The sequence below is a fragment of the Chroicocephalus ridibundus genome, chromosome 2, assembly GCF_963924245.1.
Source record: "Chroicocephalus ridibundus chromosome 2, bChrRid1.1, whole genome shotgun sequence".
Classification (NCBI taxonomy): Eukaryota; Metazoa; Chordata; class Aves; order Charadriiformes; family Laridae; genus Chroicocephalus; species Chroicocephalus ridibundus.
Genome location: NC_086285.1, coordinates 71,444,800 through 71,458,546, shown reverse-complemented (window position 1 = coordinate 71,458,546; position 13,747 = coordinate 71,444,800). Strand labels below are relative to the sequence as shown.

At 42.7% G+C, this 13,747-nt stretch overlaps 2 protein-coding genes across 5 annotated transcripts in view; one reads left to right on the top strand and one right to left on the bottom strand.

Annotated features, from left to right (window-relative positions):
• Positions 1-5,033, bottom strand: part of DEK (DEK proto-oncogene) — a 55,876-nt gene extending 50,843 nt beyond the window's left edge. For 3 of the 4 annotated variants that reach the window (XM_063325826.1, XM_063325825.1, XM_063325828.1), the window contains exons 1-3: positions 4,799-5,033; positions 2,805-2,951; positions 377-478 (exon numbers count right to left, since the gene is read on the bottom strand). In XM_063325826.1, the coding sequence (XP_063181896.1) occupies positions 377-478; positions 2,805-2,940 (238 nt within the window). In that variant the 5' untranslated portion in view covers positions 2,941-2,951; positions 4,799-5,033. The remainder of the gene's footprint in view (positions 1-376; positions 479-2,804; positions 2,952-4,798) is intronic. The other variant, XM_063325829.1, reaches the window with a different exon arrangement.
• A 4,620-nt stretch (positions 5,034-9,653) lies between these two features.
• The window catches only part of RNF144B (ring finger protein 144B), a 98,565-nt gene continuing 94,471 nt past the window's right edge, over positions 9,654-13,747 (top strand). Inside the window, exon 1 of the mRNA XM_063325819.1 lies at positions 9,654-9,973. The gene's annotated coding sequence lies outside the window, so the exon portion shown is untranslated. The remainder of the gene's footprint in view (positions 9,974-13,747) is intronic.

Sequence of the window (13,747 nt, the reverse complement as noted above, 5' to 3'; positions counted from 1 at the left end):
AGGTCAAACATTAAGCAGACCTTTTCCTATCAATTAGGCATCCTGACAATCCCTTTGTTTTCTTACTTGATAGTACCTAGACCAGCGTACAAGGACTTGACATATCTTTTTATTCTAGTTTTTCCTGCCTTTGTCAGTGGTGGCGAGGCACTGAAAGTACCAGGTAAGTTTAAACATTATATAACTTCTATGGTTTAAATTGATGCTACAGAGTAAAAGAGGGTTTTCATAGAATTATAATAAACTTATTATTTTAAAAAGTATCATGACACTGTTAAGTTAGGCCTCATCTACAACAAATTAATAATTTGGTCTTTTAAGATGTTTCATTATCGTTCCCAACACTCACAATTCTTATGTGAGAGGACAAACTCACCTGGTGTAATTGTAAAAGGTTCCTTTTGCAATGAGGATACTTGCATGGTCAGTCGGTCTACCTTCTTTTTCTCCCTTTTTCCTTCAACAATGAGACTCTTCTCTGCAAAAGACAACTTGCTTAAATACAGTATTGTTTCATTACACAAGCAGATTCCACTGCAGTGACAAGCAACATGACACTAAATCTTTGCAATTGAAAATCAAAAATTTATATAGCCAGGTACTATGACACTTTCAAACCTTTGGCTAACAGATCAATGGGATTCTATGGAGCTGTATATCGGAGTCTCCAGTTCTTAACCACAATCCTGCTTACAACTTAACCTTGAAGACAAGGCTGGGCATTTCCTAAAGGGAACCCCACCCCACAATGGAGACTGCAGCACTGTGCATTTTCAGAAACCCATCCTTCTCTCCCTTCACTGTCTTTCTGAGGTACAGAAATGACACTGTTTGCATGGTCTGCTTCTGGGATGCCCTAGCCCCTAAGCGCACAGTTCCACTTTAGCCCTGTCAAGGAGAATACTACCACCAGATGGGCAAAAGGTGAGTCCAGCATGCCTGCAGACACTTTCTCACTGCTGGACCGGAGGACCCACACCTATTAGCAGGAGACGCAGAAGAACAGTGGAACTATACTACACCTCACAGGGCTACACAGCACAGCACTCTACAGGCACAATACAAGTGTTAGAAATACTACAAGAATACTATTCCCAGTAATTCTGGTACTGCTTAGTAATGAATACATTTATATTGGTTTATGTATACATTGCACATCACTACTTTAGTGATACTGTGTCAGGAGAAAACCCCAAAGCTTCACCTAAACATTTCATACTAAAATACTTGACCTCAAATCACATATCAAACTATCCTTAGTGCTAAACAGATGTCTTTAACATCTGAAAGGAGCTTCAAAATGTGTATGAACATCCTCAAAACTGGATATGTATCTGCTGAAAACAGAGCAAAACATACTTGTGTGTACACAAGAAACAGCTGTTTCCAAAAACCTAATTCTATTACTCTGTTTCCCAAACAGCATCATCTCTTTTCTTTCTACTGCCTTTCCTAAAGGCAGACCTCAGCTCTTAAGAATCCAAGACCATCAGTGGCTTGCTGCCATGGTTTAAACTCCAGCTTGTAACTAAGTGCCACGCAGTCACTCGATCACTTCCTCCCCCACCTGCAGTGGGATGGGGGAGAGAATCAAAAGGGTAAGAGTGAGAAAATTGGTGGATTGAGGTAAAGACAGTTTAATAGGTAAAGCAAAAGCTGCACATGCAAGCAAAGCAAAACAAGGTATTCGTTTACTACTTCCCATCAGCAGGCAGGTGTTCAGCCATCTCCAGGAAAGCAAGGCTTCATCACACTTAACAGTTACTTGGGAAGACAAACACCATAACTCCAAACCCCCCACCCTTCCTTCTTCTTGCCCCAGCTTTACATGCTGAGCGTGACATCATGTGGTATAGAATACCCCTTTGGTCAGTTGAGATCAGCTGTCCAACTGTCTCCCTTCCAACTCCTTGTGCAGCCCCCAGCCTACTCACTGGCAGGGTGGTGTGAAGAGCAGAAAAGGCCTTGACTCTGTGTAAGCACTGCTCAGCGATAACTAAAACATCCCTGTACTATCAACACTGTTTTCAGCAAAACACATAACCCCATACTAGCTACTATGAAGAAAATTATCCCAGCCAAAACCAGCACACTTGGTTTTCACTGTGCCATGGTGCAGCTCTATTTACATGAATGCTTTCATTTGCAAAATAGGCGCCTAGGGATTTCACAATAGGAATGAACATTTTTGCACAGTAGTTCCTTTATCACATCTTGTATTCCTTGACTACCCTCCTCAATTACATGCCACAACAAAAATCCGTCCTTGCTTGCTCGTCTTATATCGCCATGACTTTTATTAACAAAGTTAGTCAAATGGAATTTCTCCCCTCCGATATAATTAAATTTTGGTACCCGGTAAATTAATTCACAGTAGTTAAGCAAGGATATCTGTATTGTTTCCAAAGCCACTGCACAGATTTTTCAAGTTTCTCTCTTTTGCAAACACAGATCACTTCAGAGTGTTACTGGAAAAAAAGGATTCCTTTTTGGATATGCAATTTTATACAAATAATTTCATAAAGGACACTACCTCTTATAATCACTTAGAGGTTCACACAACAGCAAACCCTAGTGTAGGAATCCAGGATGCTGGCAATTCCTTCAATCCTTCCTGAGGAACACCAGCATCACTTTTTCTAGTGTTGGCTGTTACAGTCTACTGAGAAGCGATTTATGACCCATGGGATAGATGTACCATAGATTCTCCTAAACAATAATTGTACAATTAAACATCACAGGAGACTGCATTCAGCAAACTTGGCATTTTTAAAGGACAACTTATACAGTGGAAAAACATGTACCCTTTTCTTCTTCCTCCTCTTCTTCCTCTTCTTCATCTTCATCACTTTCCTCAGCTTTGTTTTCAGTTTCAGGTTGTTTCTCATCTGCTTTTTCAGATGACATTGTATCTTCTTTTGAGGAAACAACAGAAGACATGGTGTATGGTTCTGCAAAAAGCAGTCAGGGAAACCATCATCAACATAGTATTACACACGAAAAATACAGGAAATTTGCCTTTTTTTTTTTAAATCTTCTTGTACAGTAGAAGTAATGTCATAACGCTCATATTGTGGTTGTTTACATTCTTTAAGACACTAAAGTATTCTGCATGCACAGAATACATAAAATTTTTCAGGAGGAATTGCTATCCATTCTTCAACTAGCCTGGTTAAGAACAGTTTAAAAGGTTATCAATTCTTTACACACAGAAGTCTTCAAGGTTGCTTTGTGAGACATTCAGAAACACCCACTCAAGGCAGCTGATGCTGTTATCTATTAAGAACTGCAATGTTTTAAGATATCACAATTTTAGTGCACCATGTTATAAGCTGAATAGTTATTTCTGATCACAGTTAACCATGCATACAAGTTTCCTAGCAAGTTAAACAAACTACATATTTAGATGGGGAATGGGAACAGAAAAATAAAAAATAAAAGTTACAAGCAATTTGGAAAAATTTAACACTGCTTTCAAAATTCAAATAGCCATGGCATCCTAGGGCTTGAAAATGCTTTTTGGTTTTAATCTGCAGATCTACAATAAAAGAATAAATGCTTCATACTTAGCATATTTAAAAGGAGTCTTTTCTTAGCATTTGAAGTGGCTTAAATATTAACTTTGGAACATCTCACTTTTGCAGTACCGTTTCCTTACTGACAGAGAATGCCCATCTAACAAAGGAAGATAAGCATGTCTGTTCATTCTAGAAAAATTCTAGTTTTCAAAGTCTTTCACTGTTTACAAATCTGGAACAAAATACAGCATCAGTTGTACAAGTCCTTGTGGGGAAAAAAAAAGTCACGATTAACCATTTTCTTTTTACGATATTAAAGCCAATATGATCTGCGAGAGGTCAGTCTCAATAAACAACAACGAAATCAACTGCTCATATGCAACATTAGCAGGTGTCAAAGAACAGCAGCACTTCAAATGATAGAAAAAATAAGTTACATTACCAGTAGTAAGGTAAAAAAGAAAGCTTACTCCTTTTTGTTAAATCACTGGGGAGAAACATGTAAAACATCTTTCAGGATATTACTACCAGAATTTCATTTGACACGAAAAAGTAACGCGCCTTTTTCACGATATTAACTCTCTGAATTTTACTTGTCCGCACAAGTGGAAGAAACAAGCGAAGCACTACGAGCTGTCTCTCCTTCCCCTTTCAACAGGAGCCGAAGGGGAAGAGGGAAGTAAGTGACTTCTTAGCCTTTCAGCAACCCGGTCCGTGAGGACGACTTCCTTAGGGAAAAAGGGTACCGGGATCCACCTTTAGGAAGGCTTCAGCCGGGGGTATTTTCGGCCGGGCGAGAGTACCTCACAAGCCGCCCCAAGAAGGACAGTCTCGCACAACAGCACCTCCCACCCTTCTCCAGCACTTTTCGGACACCGACTGGCCACCTGTCCCCTTGCCGACGTGCGACGGGGAGGCCGGGGAAACCGAGGACGAGATGAGCAGCGCCCGGAGAAGCCGGCAGCCGAGAAGAGCGGCGGGGGCAGCGGCGAGGGCCATCCCCCTCCCCGAACCAGCAGGCAGCGTGGGAAGCAGCGTTCCACTCCCTTCCCGCCGCCGCGCCGGACACAGCGCCCGGCAAAACAACTCAGGCGGAAAACACCGTCCGCCGCCCCGCGGAGGCCTGGGCCCCCGCCGGTCGGTGACAAGCGGCCCCGCCACACACGGCGTGCCCGCTTCGTTTCCCCTCGTCACCCGCCTCATTGGGCCGCCCGGCCCGACCGCAGCGAGGCGGCAGCGCCCTCTCCGGCGCCGTTACGGCCATGGCGGCGGGGACCCACCTCAGCTCAGCTCGAGCCCCGGCTTCTGGCTCCTTCCTCGGGCGCGGCACCAACAGCAGCTGGAGGCGACAGTTACCGGAGGAGGAGGACAAGGGGGGAGGGCAAGGGAAGGGGGCAGGGCGGCAAGACACACACAGAGAGAGAGAGAGCGACACGCACAAACACCGTCCCACCGAACAGCCACTCTCTCGCCTCTCTCCCCCGGAATCAACAAGGTTTTCAAAATGGCGGGTTGGCGGGCGGGGAGAAGGAAGCGGGAAGGCGACGGCCAATCACGCGCCCGCAGCCCGGCCGGCGCGGGGAGGCGTGGGGGGCAGGGGAAGGGGGCCGGTCGTGGCGGGGCGTGCGGATGCGCGTGACGTGCGCCCGCCCTGCGGTGACGTCAGGGCGTTGCCGCCGGTGAGGGGGGGATGTGTGTGAGGGGCCGCCCCGCCGCCAGCGGCACTTTGTCGGGTGGCGGCTGTCCGCGCCCTTTCCTTCACCTCCCGTCCCCCCGGCGGTTCCGCTTTACCCTAACGGGGCGGGGGCCGCGGTGCTGACAGGCTGAGGGGGGGCTGTGGGGGTTGCGGCCAACGGCAGAAAGCGGCCGTTGAGGTAGGAGAGTGAGGCTGAAGAGTGAGGCTGAAGAGTGAGGCCTCCTCCTTACCCCCTGTAAAATGTGGGTGTCGCGGGCGGCCCCCGAAGGGGCAAAGGCCCCGTCCCGCTCCCCGCCCTGTGGCCTGCCAGGCTTTATTCTTCAAACCCGCAAGGAGGCCAGGCTTGTCTTAAGGTGCCTTCGGCAGGAGTCAGGAGTGCTCAGAAAAAAACGCTGGAGAAGGAAGTAGCTCGAACTAGCCAGTGCCCATAAGTGTCTCCAAGCCATATGGTACTGACAGCAGCTTTTTGGTTAGTGTGTGAGTAGCTGTGGGTAGGTGGCTCTGGCTTTGGGAGGGACCAGGTCAAGGAGAGAGAGGAAGTGAGAAAAATGGCACACTGATGTGAACTGTTAAATCTTAGGTGTGTGGAAAGCATAGTCCTGTAGAATTGGTAGTAAAACTGGGATATGTGTGTAATATAAATACTACAAAATAGTAGAATCTGGAATAGGAAAACACTTAGGAAATACTACAATTCATACATTATGTACAAAGGGAAAGTCTGAGGAGTGTATATTAATCACCCTGCAATTGAGGCAATGGAGATGCAGATTCCTTTTCCTAAAGTTCTTAAAGCTGGTGCAATCACAGATGGTGGTGGTCTTAAAAAGGAAAAGATGTAAATTATTTACCAACAATACACAATTAGACAAGCCTGAAGTTAACACACACTAAGGAGGCAAAAATAATCTCATCATTAAGCCAAGGGCAACGCAAATGGCACAAGACAAATGTTTGAAGACAACAGACTTCTTCCTATAGGATGAATAGGTTTGGATTAGTTCAGAATCGTGGCAGAAGAAATCCAAAGTCTGTGCTTCAGGTTGTGATGATAAATTAGACTCTCTCTTTTGTAAGGAGGGATGTGTTTACCCAATGGAGATGATTTACCTAATTAAACTACCTATGTTAATGTCCTAAACATATCACACTAGAACGGCACCTTGAAGAGAAATAGAAGATAATGGCTTCTTTGATCGTTTTAGTGAAGACATCACTTTAGTAGCAGGGAGATCCTTAAGCATAGACTGAATTCAATATTTTAGGAACTGATATACTCTTAGTGGAGGTAAATTGCATTTTGTCACAGGTTTCTTCTGGCAGAACTTCAACAGCTATGATAACTAACTTTTCTTGATTCTGTCTTTTGAAACCTTCTCTGCCCTTCATAGTATCTTTTTGATTTATGAGTTTATGGAGTATGCTGTTAACAGTTTTGTTATTGGTTGTTGCATCTCCCAGACAAGATTGAGACAATGGGGATTAAAAAGACTTTTAGAAAAAATCAGCAATGCTAGAATTTGGCAGAAGGAGGGGGAAAATTAGTTAGAAGAAAATTTCAGATGTGTTAAAGGGAAATTGCTAAATTCAAGAGCAAAGACCAAAACTGATATACCTTCTTATTTTTACTATGAGTAAGGATGCTTGTTCTCAATACACTGCTTTGGGATGCTTCACTGTATTGACGCTTCTGTATTGCTGCCTTTTCTCCACCCAACTTGATGAAGTTAATTTAATGATACAGTTTCAGCTGAAAGTTGAAAGACCTGAATGAGAATTATATTGGTATAAAATGTTAGCATTATCTAAGGTGATTACACAGTGTAGTGAAAGGTACTAAACGCAACTTAAAAACCCTTGGTTCTGGTAGAAGGCTAAATTGGAAAGGGATAAGTGATTCTAAGAGCTTCTTAGACTTAATACAAGAGCTGCTTACTGTAGCCTGCTCTTCTTATTCCATCACAGAGAAGCTGCTCCACTACTGCCATAGTCCCAACGTTAAGGACACTGTCTTAGTTTTGACAGCTAGTTCTATCTGCTAACACTAGTTCCCTAAAACAGTTATCCTGGAGGTACCTTGGGCTCACTTTTAGATATCAAAGGTTATGTTTCTTAGATGTAGTAACTCAATAGAATTAAATGGTGAAACATGGTTTGAAGGTGCTGTGAAAAGAAGCAGCTGACATGTTTGAAAGATACATTGCAGGCTTGTATTGAATGCTGGAGTGCAGCAGGCAGGGCTATTTTAAGCATGGTTACCAGCCTCTGTTAATTAATATAAACAGCTCTTTTCGGTTAGTTCAGAGCAGCTTTTATTAGCAAGCAATGTTGATTGGCTTTCAGTATAGAGCATACGGCAGTTTTTGAGAAGCTTTTGGAAATAGAAGTGCGGGCTTCACAGAGTGTACAAAGTCCCCCAGGACTGCATTTATTTTGTTTCCAAAGTGACTGGTGACTGCAGTGTCCTGCCATCAACGCAGAAACTAGCAAGTCTGCTGTGGGCAAAATTACAGAAAACGTCATCTGTAGAATGCAGAGAAAGTGCCCTGCATCAAAGTAAGTACTCAGTAACTCTCATTATTAATTTTATCCACAGAGTAAAATACCACAGCAAGAAATTATGGGATGCTAATTTTTAATAATCTAGGCACTTCTTGTATGAGTTATATAAATATACATAGGCACTTCAGTTTCTCTGTAACAGTCAAGTGGCTACACATTTCCTAGAAATGTCAAATTGGCTTGTCTATGAAACGCTGAGAAAAAGTCCTGTGTAAACACCAAGTACATCTTTACTAATGTTAGAAGCATTACATTGCTTTTGATTCTGAGGATTATAGAATTGCTCCTGAAAGCAGGAATCTAAGTATGAACTAATCAGTGAGCTAATTAATACAATTTACAAGACAAGAGAAACTTGAAAACTATTTGAGCAGTATGTAGTTAAGTTATGGCGTGATTAATGATGTATCCTGAGTATCTCCAAGTGTTCACTGCATATTTGCGTGAGATATTTTACCTTTGTTGACTGATAAGAATACCTGATTTGCAAAATGTTTCGTAGGGGGAGTCCTGCTCGCTTCTGACATCCTGCATTCCCCTTTTTATTCCCCATGTAAGTGTTTCAGGATTAGCAGACTATTGCATCATCCCCAGTTGTCATCTGTTTCTTACCCTTAAGAAGCTTAAAGAGTTGTCCTTGTAAATACAAGTTCTCGCAAACGTGAAATGAGTAATTGATGTGAATTGATCTAAGCAGCTTCACTGTATTTTAGAAATTTGCATTTGGGCCATGCTTCAGGGTAAGTATATGTAAAGATTCAACAGAATTTTAAAGTAATAAGAAACATTAGAGATAGACAATGAATCAAAACAGTACATAAAGTCACATTTTCTACCTGCGTGTGAATGACAACACTGTACTCTGTCAAACTGAGCTCTATGTTGGGATTTTGGTTAACCTTTCAGTTACTGTGAAGTTAAATCTTACTCTGCAGGGTTTGAATATTACTGCTTTGTGCGTGTTTAATAACATCTGCAACTGCAAGTTCAGTCAAAGCTTGCACAGCTGTTATGTCTTCTATGAAGTATTTAGATGTAGTATGTAGATCTACAGGTACGAGCCCAGGAACTTTGAAGGGCTGGCATGTAGCTCTTGCAGGTGGCAGCCCAGTGAGCTTCCCTACATCCCTCTGCTGACACCGAGGGCAGGGCTGGGCTTTCACCTCGGGGTCCCACATGCCGCTCACTGTTGGAGTTCTGTTAGCAGCACGGTTTCCCTTGTGAAGTACTGCAAGGACAGAATCTGACCTGTGGTGAGTGCTCACCCAGTTCCTGGCCTCCCGCTACTTTTGAGAGAGTTTTTGCCATGAATAGCAGGCGTATGTGCCAGTTACCTATGTAAATGTTATGTAAGTCACACTTCAGAGAAAGACACACTGTCAATTCATGTAGGCTTTAAGGTTTGAGTCTGGAAATTTCTACTTGACAGGTCTATAGGTTTCGATACAGTTGGCAATGTACAATTACACTTTTTTAAACTTGTAAATGGAGAACATTTCCAAGGGTATCACTGTTTTGCACCAGGACACGTTTGCACTTAGCTCATCATCAAGTTTTGAGCTAAAGTGAAACTGGTGGTTTTCCACATGCATTGCATGTTGCTAGTGGCAACCTGTGTTTAAAAATAAATAATAAAACCCCAAAAAACGAGAAGAGGAAAACTTTGTAGCTTTCTAATAATTTAAGGTGATCTTGGTAATAATTTGTCGACAGGACATGATATAACTTGACATTTTCCAGAAGAGGCTTTTCAGAGTGCGATTCCCGCCCGCCCCCGCCCCTCCTTGCCCCAACCCCGGTAGCCGTGGGACTCGCCCGGCACCGAGCCCTTCCACCGAAACGTCAGATGAATTTGCCCTTTGTAAGAGGAGGCGGCAGCGGCGCAGCGCCGTCGGCAGTTGCCTGCCCGGGGCCAGCGGCCTCGGCGGCGGGGCCACCCCACGCGCCCAGCTCTGCCCGGGGCCGCCGCTTCCTCCGCCCGCAGCAGCGGGGCAGCCGGCCCCAGCGCCCCGTTCTCGCCGGCAGCCTCCTCGGCCGGCCGGCAGATGCGTGACGGGGAGGAGAACAGCGAGGGAAGGAGGAGGCGCCAGCGCGGAGCGGGGGGTGGCAGCAGCTCCCCTGGCCGCCTTCCCGCCTGTCCCACCCGCGCCGCATCCAGAAGAAAAGCGGTCCCGGTCCCGGGCGGTGAGGGGTAAAGGTAGGGAACGGCGTGTGGCGGTAGGGGCTGCGCAGGGTGCCCTGCTTGCGCTCCCCCATCCCACGCCTGCCCGGGGTTGTACCTTGGCACCGACGCGTACCTTTTGGAGGGAGGGAAGGTGGGATGGAGCTGAGCCCGCTTCCCTCTTTGCCCGACGCCGGGGGGTGGGGGTGGGGTTCTGTTCTCAGGTGAACAGGGCGCGATTGCTGGTTCGTGGTGCGTGTGTTAATTGCATTATCTTCTGTGAAAGAGGTGAACTTTTCTCAGCTTTGGGATTTTCGTGCGATTCCTCTCGACTCTGTGAGCTTGTGAATGTGGGTTTGCTTGATGGTTTGCTCCGGGGTTATTCTGGCAGTGTTATTCAGTGGGGGTTTCATTTTACATAGTTAAAAGTAATAAGACTAATTAAGGTTTAAATTTTTTTAGATAACACTCATTTAAGCATGTACTCGCTGTAACTTTAACAGGCTTTTTAAGGTATTTTCCACATACCTTTTCTGTAGGTATGCTTTGCCACGTGTTGTGCAAATCCAACCCTACAAAAGTTTTTAAGCTTGAAGAGACTACTACTGTGAACAACCTTCTCACTTTTCAGATTTGAGCCTTTAATATTTATTCTGAAATATAAACATATAGAAACAAATGCTACGGTCTCCAAGTATTTACAGTCTGTTTTTGAAACACTTATGTTTATTATATAGAAAAAAGAAATCCCAGCTAAAGTTGTTTAAAGGTTTATACATCTGCATGTTATATCCAAGCTACTTTAAAATTCCAGGCCCTGCCATGTGAATTCTGTATGAATCACATCTTATTTTTAAATGAATGGAATTTCACACTGAAAATATTCATGGCATATTAAAGCAATATCCATGTCCTGGCTTAGACTAACAAAATCCAGAAAGTTCAGCACGGAAGCAAAGCATTTATCCTCATTTCACCTCTGTATCCTGGGTTTCTAGACACTTCTTCCCACAAATTATGTGGTTATTCATTGCTTGACCCTTCCAGGGCTTTAGGTTTAGTGAAGTGAGTAAATGCCAGGTGGCAAAGTTCCGTTCCCAATTACTTCAGACTTTACGCCATGCTATTTGTTTCAAGCTGTTATTCCAGATTTACCTGACTGTAACTGGATACCGTATTTGTTCAATAGTTTCTGTCATATTTTGTTACTTTTGTTAGCTCAAGTCAGGCTTTTAATACAGGATTTGTATGTAAATTGGATAATGCACAATTTAACTGATTATTCTCTTTAATAGGACTTGCAGAATTGGAAATATAGATGTAACACATGTTTTCAGTAGGGGCAAGAAACCACAGTGTTGTTTTGTGTGGCTAAAAGCTACAAGCATTCAGTTCTGATGACCTTTTTAGTGGAAATTCTGGTATGACATAACTAAAAGCTTTAGGGAAACTATTTTATGTGTACACACATAAATAGCCTTGCAAAGACAAGATGAGAAGGACTTTTAAAGTTAAAAAAAAAAAGTCTTAAAGAATTCCAGTAATGACATTCTGAAGTAGAGACAAATATAGGAAGCTCATATTTTCCCCTCTGGTGGCAGGATCCCAGAGGCTTCACAGATTTCTGCATCTGCTTCCCCTTACTGTGAGCTGGGTTCCACCATGGTCTAGGACCCCAAGGAAAGTTACAGGAGGCCTGCAGAGAGCTGCAGGGGTTTAGCATGGGACAGAAGATCTACTGTTTCATAAGTCAGGTTCTATGTTTGATCCTATGGTAACACATCTTTAGGGGGCTTTTAGGTAAAGTTTGCTTGCAGTGTAAGAACCTAGAAAGATATATTTTAAATTATTAAAGCCTGTAAAGGAAAAACACCCCATCTTTTTATTATATAGAACTGATACCTGAGTCATTGGAAATGGATGGGAAAAAACTTACTTAAATATCGTCGCACTACTTTTAAGTGGAAAGAAATTTGATAATGCTTATTTGAAGTATCACTTTTGATTGCAGTATCCTTGTTTTGGAGAAAACTGATGGTTTAAGGCCTAATTTTGAATGTGAGACTCAACTGTTTGTCATGTGAAGGGGAAAGTTAAGGTAAATATTCTGAAGTCTCTGCTGAGCTGCAGCGTAATCTGAATGTTATACAAAGGTAGAAAGTCTGGAATCGTGAATTCTGTCACTACATTTCTTCACCATGTTTCTTTTTCATTTTTCCAAGCAAATTTCAATTGATTCCTCTCATTTAAAGTTTGGAACATGATAGATTTGCACTGAAGTGCATGCACTACATAATTCCAAGAGGTATCCATATGCAATAACGATTAAGAAAAAGAATAAAGGGGAGAATACATTTAGGCTGAGAGGACTGAATCACTCACCACTTCTTCCAATGGATATAGCTGACTGAAGAAGGCCATCATTTTGAAATGTGCCATTGTATAGTACATTCAAATGATGTGGAAAGGTTTGAAAGCTGTGAAACTCATAATTCCTGACTAGATTCTGTGGACATGGTGATAGAAATTTCTTCTTATGAGAGGTTAAAATAAAGACTGCACCTTGGTAATTACAAGATAAAGCAGTCTGGCTTGCAGGAGTTGTAATAGGTAAGAGGAAAGTCCACCTGATGTTTTAACTTGCAGAAGATTTTGCTCACAAGCAGGAGTGAAATTCAAGGGCATTCAGTACTCTGATACGGTATAAAGGAACAAAGATACTGGCATAGGAGCGATCAGAGATGCTACCATGCAAAAGGGGAGGTGCTGGATATTTACTGGGAAGCCTGCTGTCAGCTCTGCGGAATTCGAGATCTCCCGAACTTTATTCCTAGGACCTCAGCCATTCTTTGTGGAGGAAGACACGGATTTAAACTCCTTGATCTAGAACAGCTGCTCAACCTTTTTTTAGTTTTCTGTGCAGAATAGAAGCTTGTAGTTGTAAATTTTATTGTTCTTTAAACAGAAAGACACTTTCGTATTTCAGTATTTTTTATGACCATAACAGAAATAGATTCTGAAATCTTCCTAATACAAAGTGTATTTACATGTGTTGATGGATTTTAGAAAACAGTTGCTCAAGATTTAAGTGTGTTTTACCAAATTATTATTTATTGCTTAACTGTCCATCTTTGAAAAAGTGGAAAGACTTTTTGAGTATGAAGATAGAAGACAAGCTCCTGTCCTGTCTTTGTGCATCTAACAGTTACCTCCTGTGTCATCAAAAACAAATTAGTGAACATTTCTGTACCTGCATTTTGTAGGTATAATATGGAGAAAATAAACTTGAAGCTTGCTCAAAAACAATGAAACATTGCGATGCCTAGTGAATGGAAGCTATGTAAGTTCTTAAAATGTTTACTGGAATTGTATATAGTTTTTTAACTCATTCCTATAAAGTTGAGTTAAGCCTTCCTGGTCAAAATACGCAAACACAAGAATATCCACTTACTTGTATGGAAATCAGCGCTTTAGTTATCCTATTTATTTTGCAGACAGTATCAAGTCACTATTTTACTTGATGTAATTCTAAAAATTAGATTGCCCTGTAAAATACTTTGGTTGTGGCAATCCCAGTACCAGTGAAAATTATTGCAAGGCTGTCACAGCAGGCAGAATTTGAGTACTCAGTTGCCGGAGGATGAGTGATACCACTTCTGAAATGTGGACATTACAAGTAGACTTTCCAGGAATAACATCACATTACTGCCCGCATGCGTCTGTGGGTAGTTGGTTGAGCTTTTTTTGAAAACTCACAGGCTAGCTAGTTAATAATCATCCCTCGATTACATATATAAGTATAAATGCTTA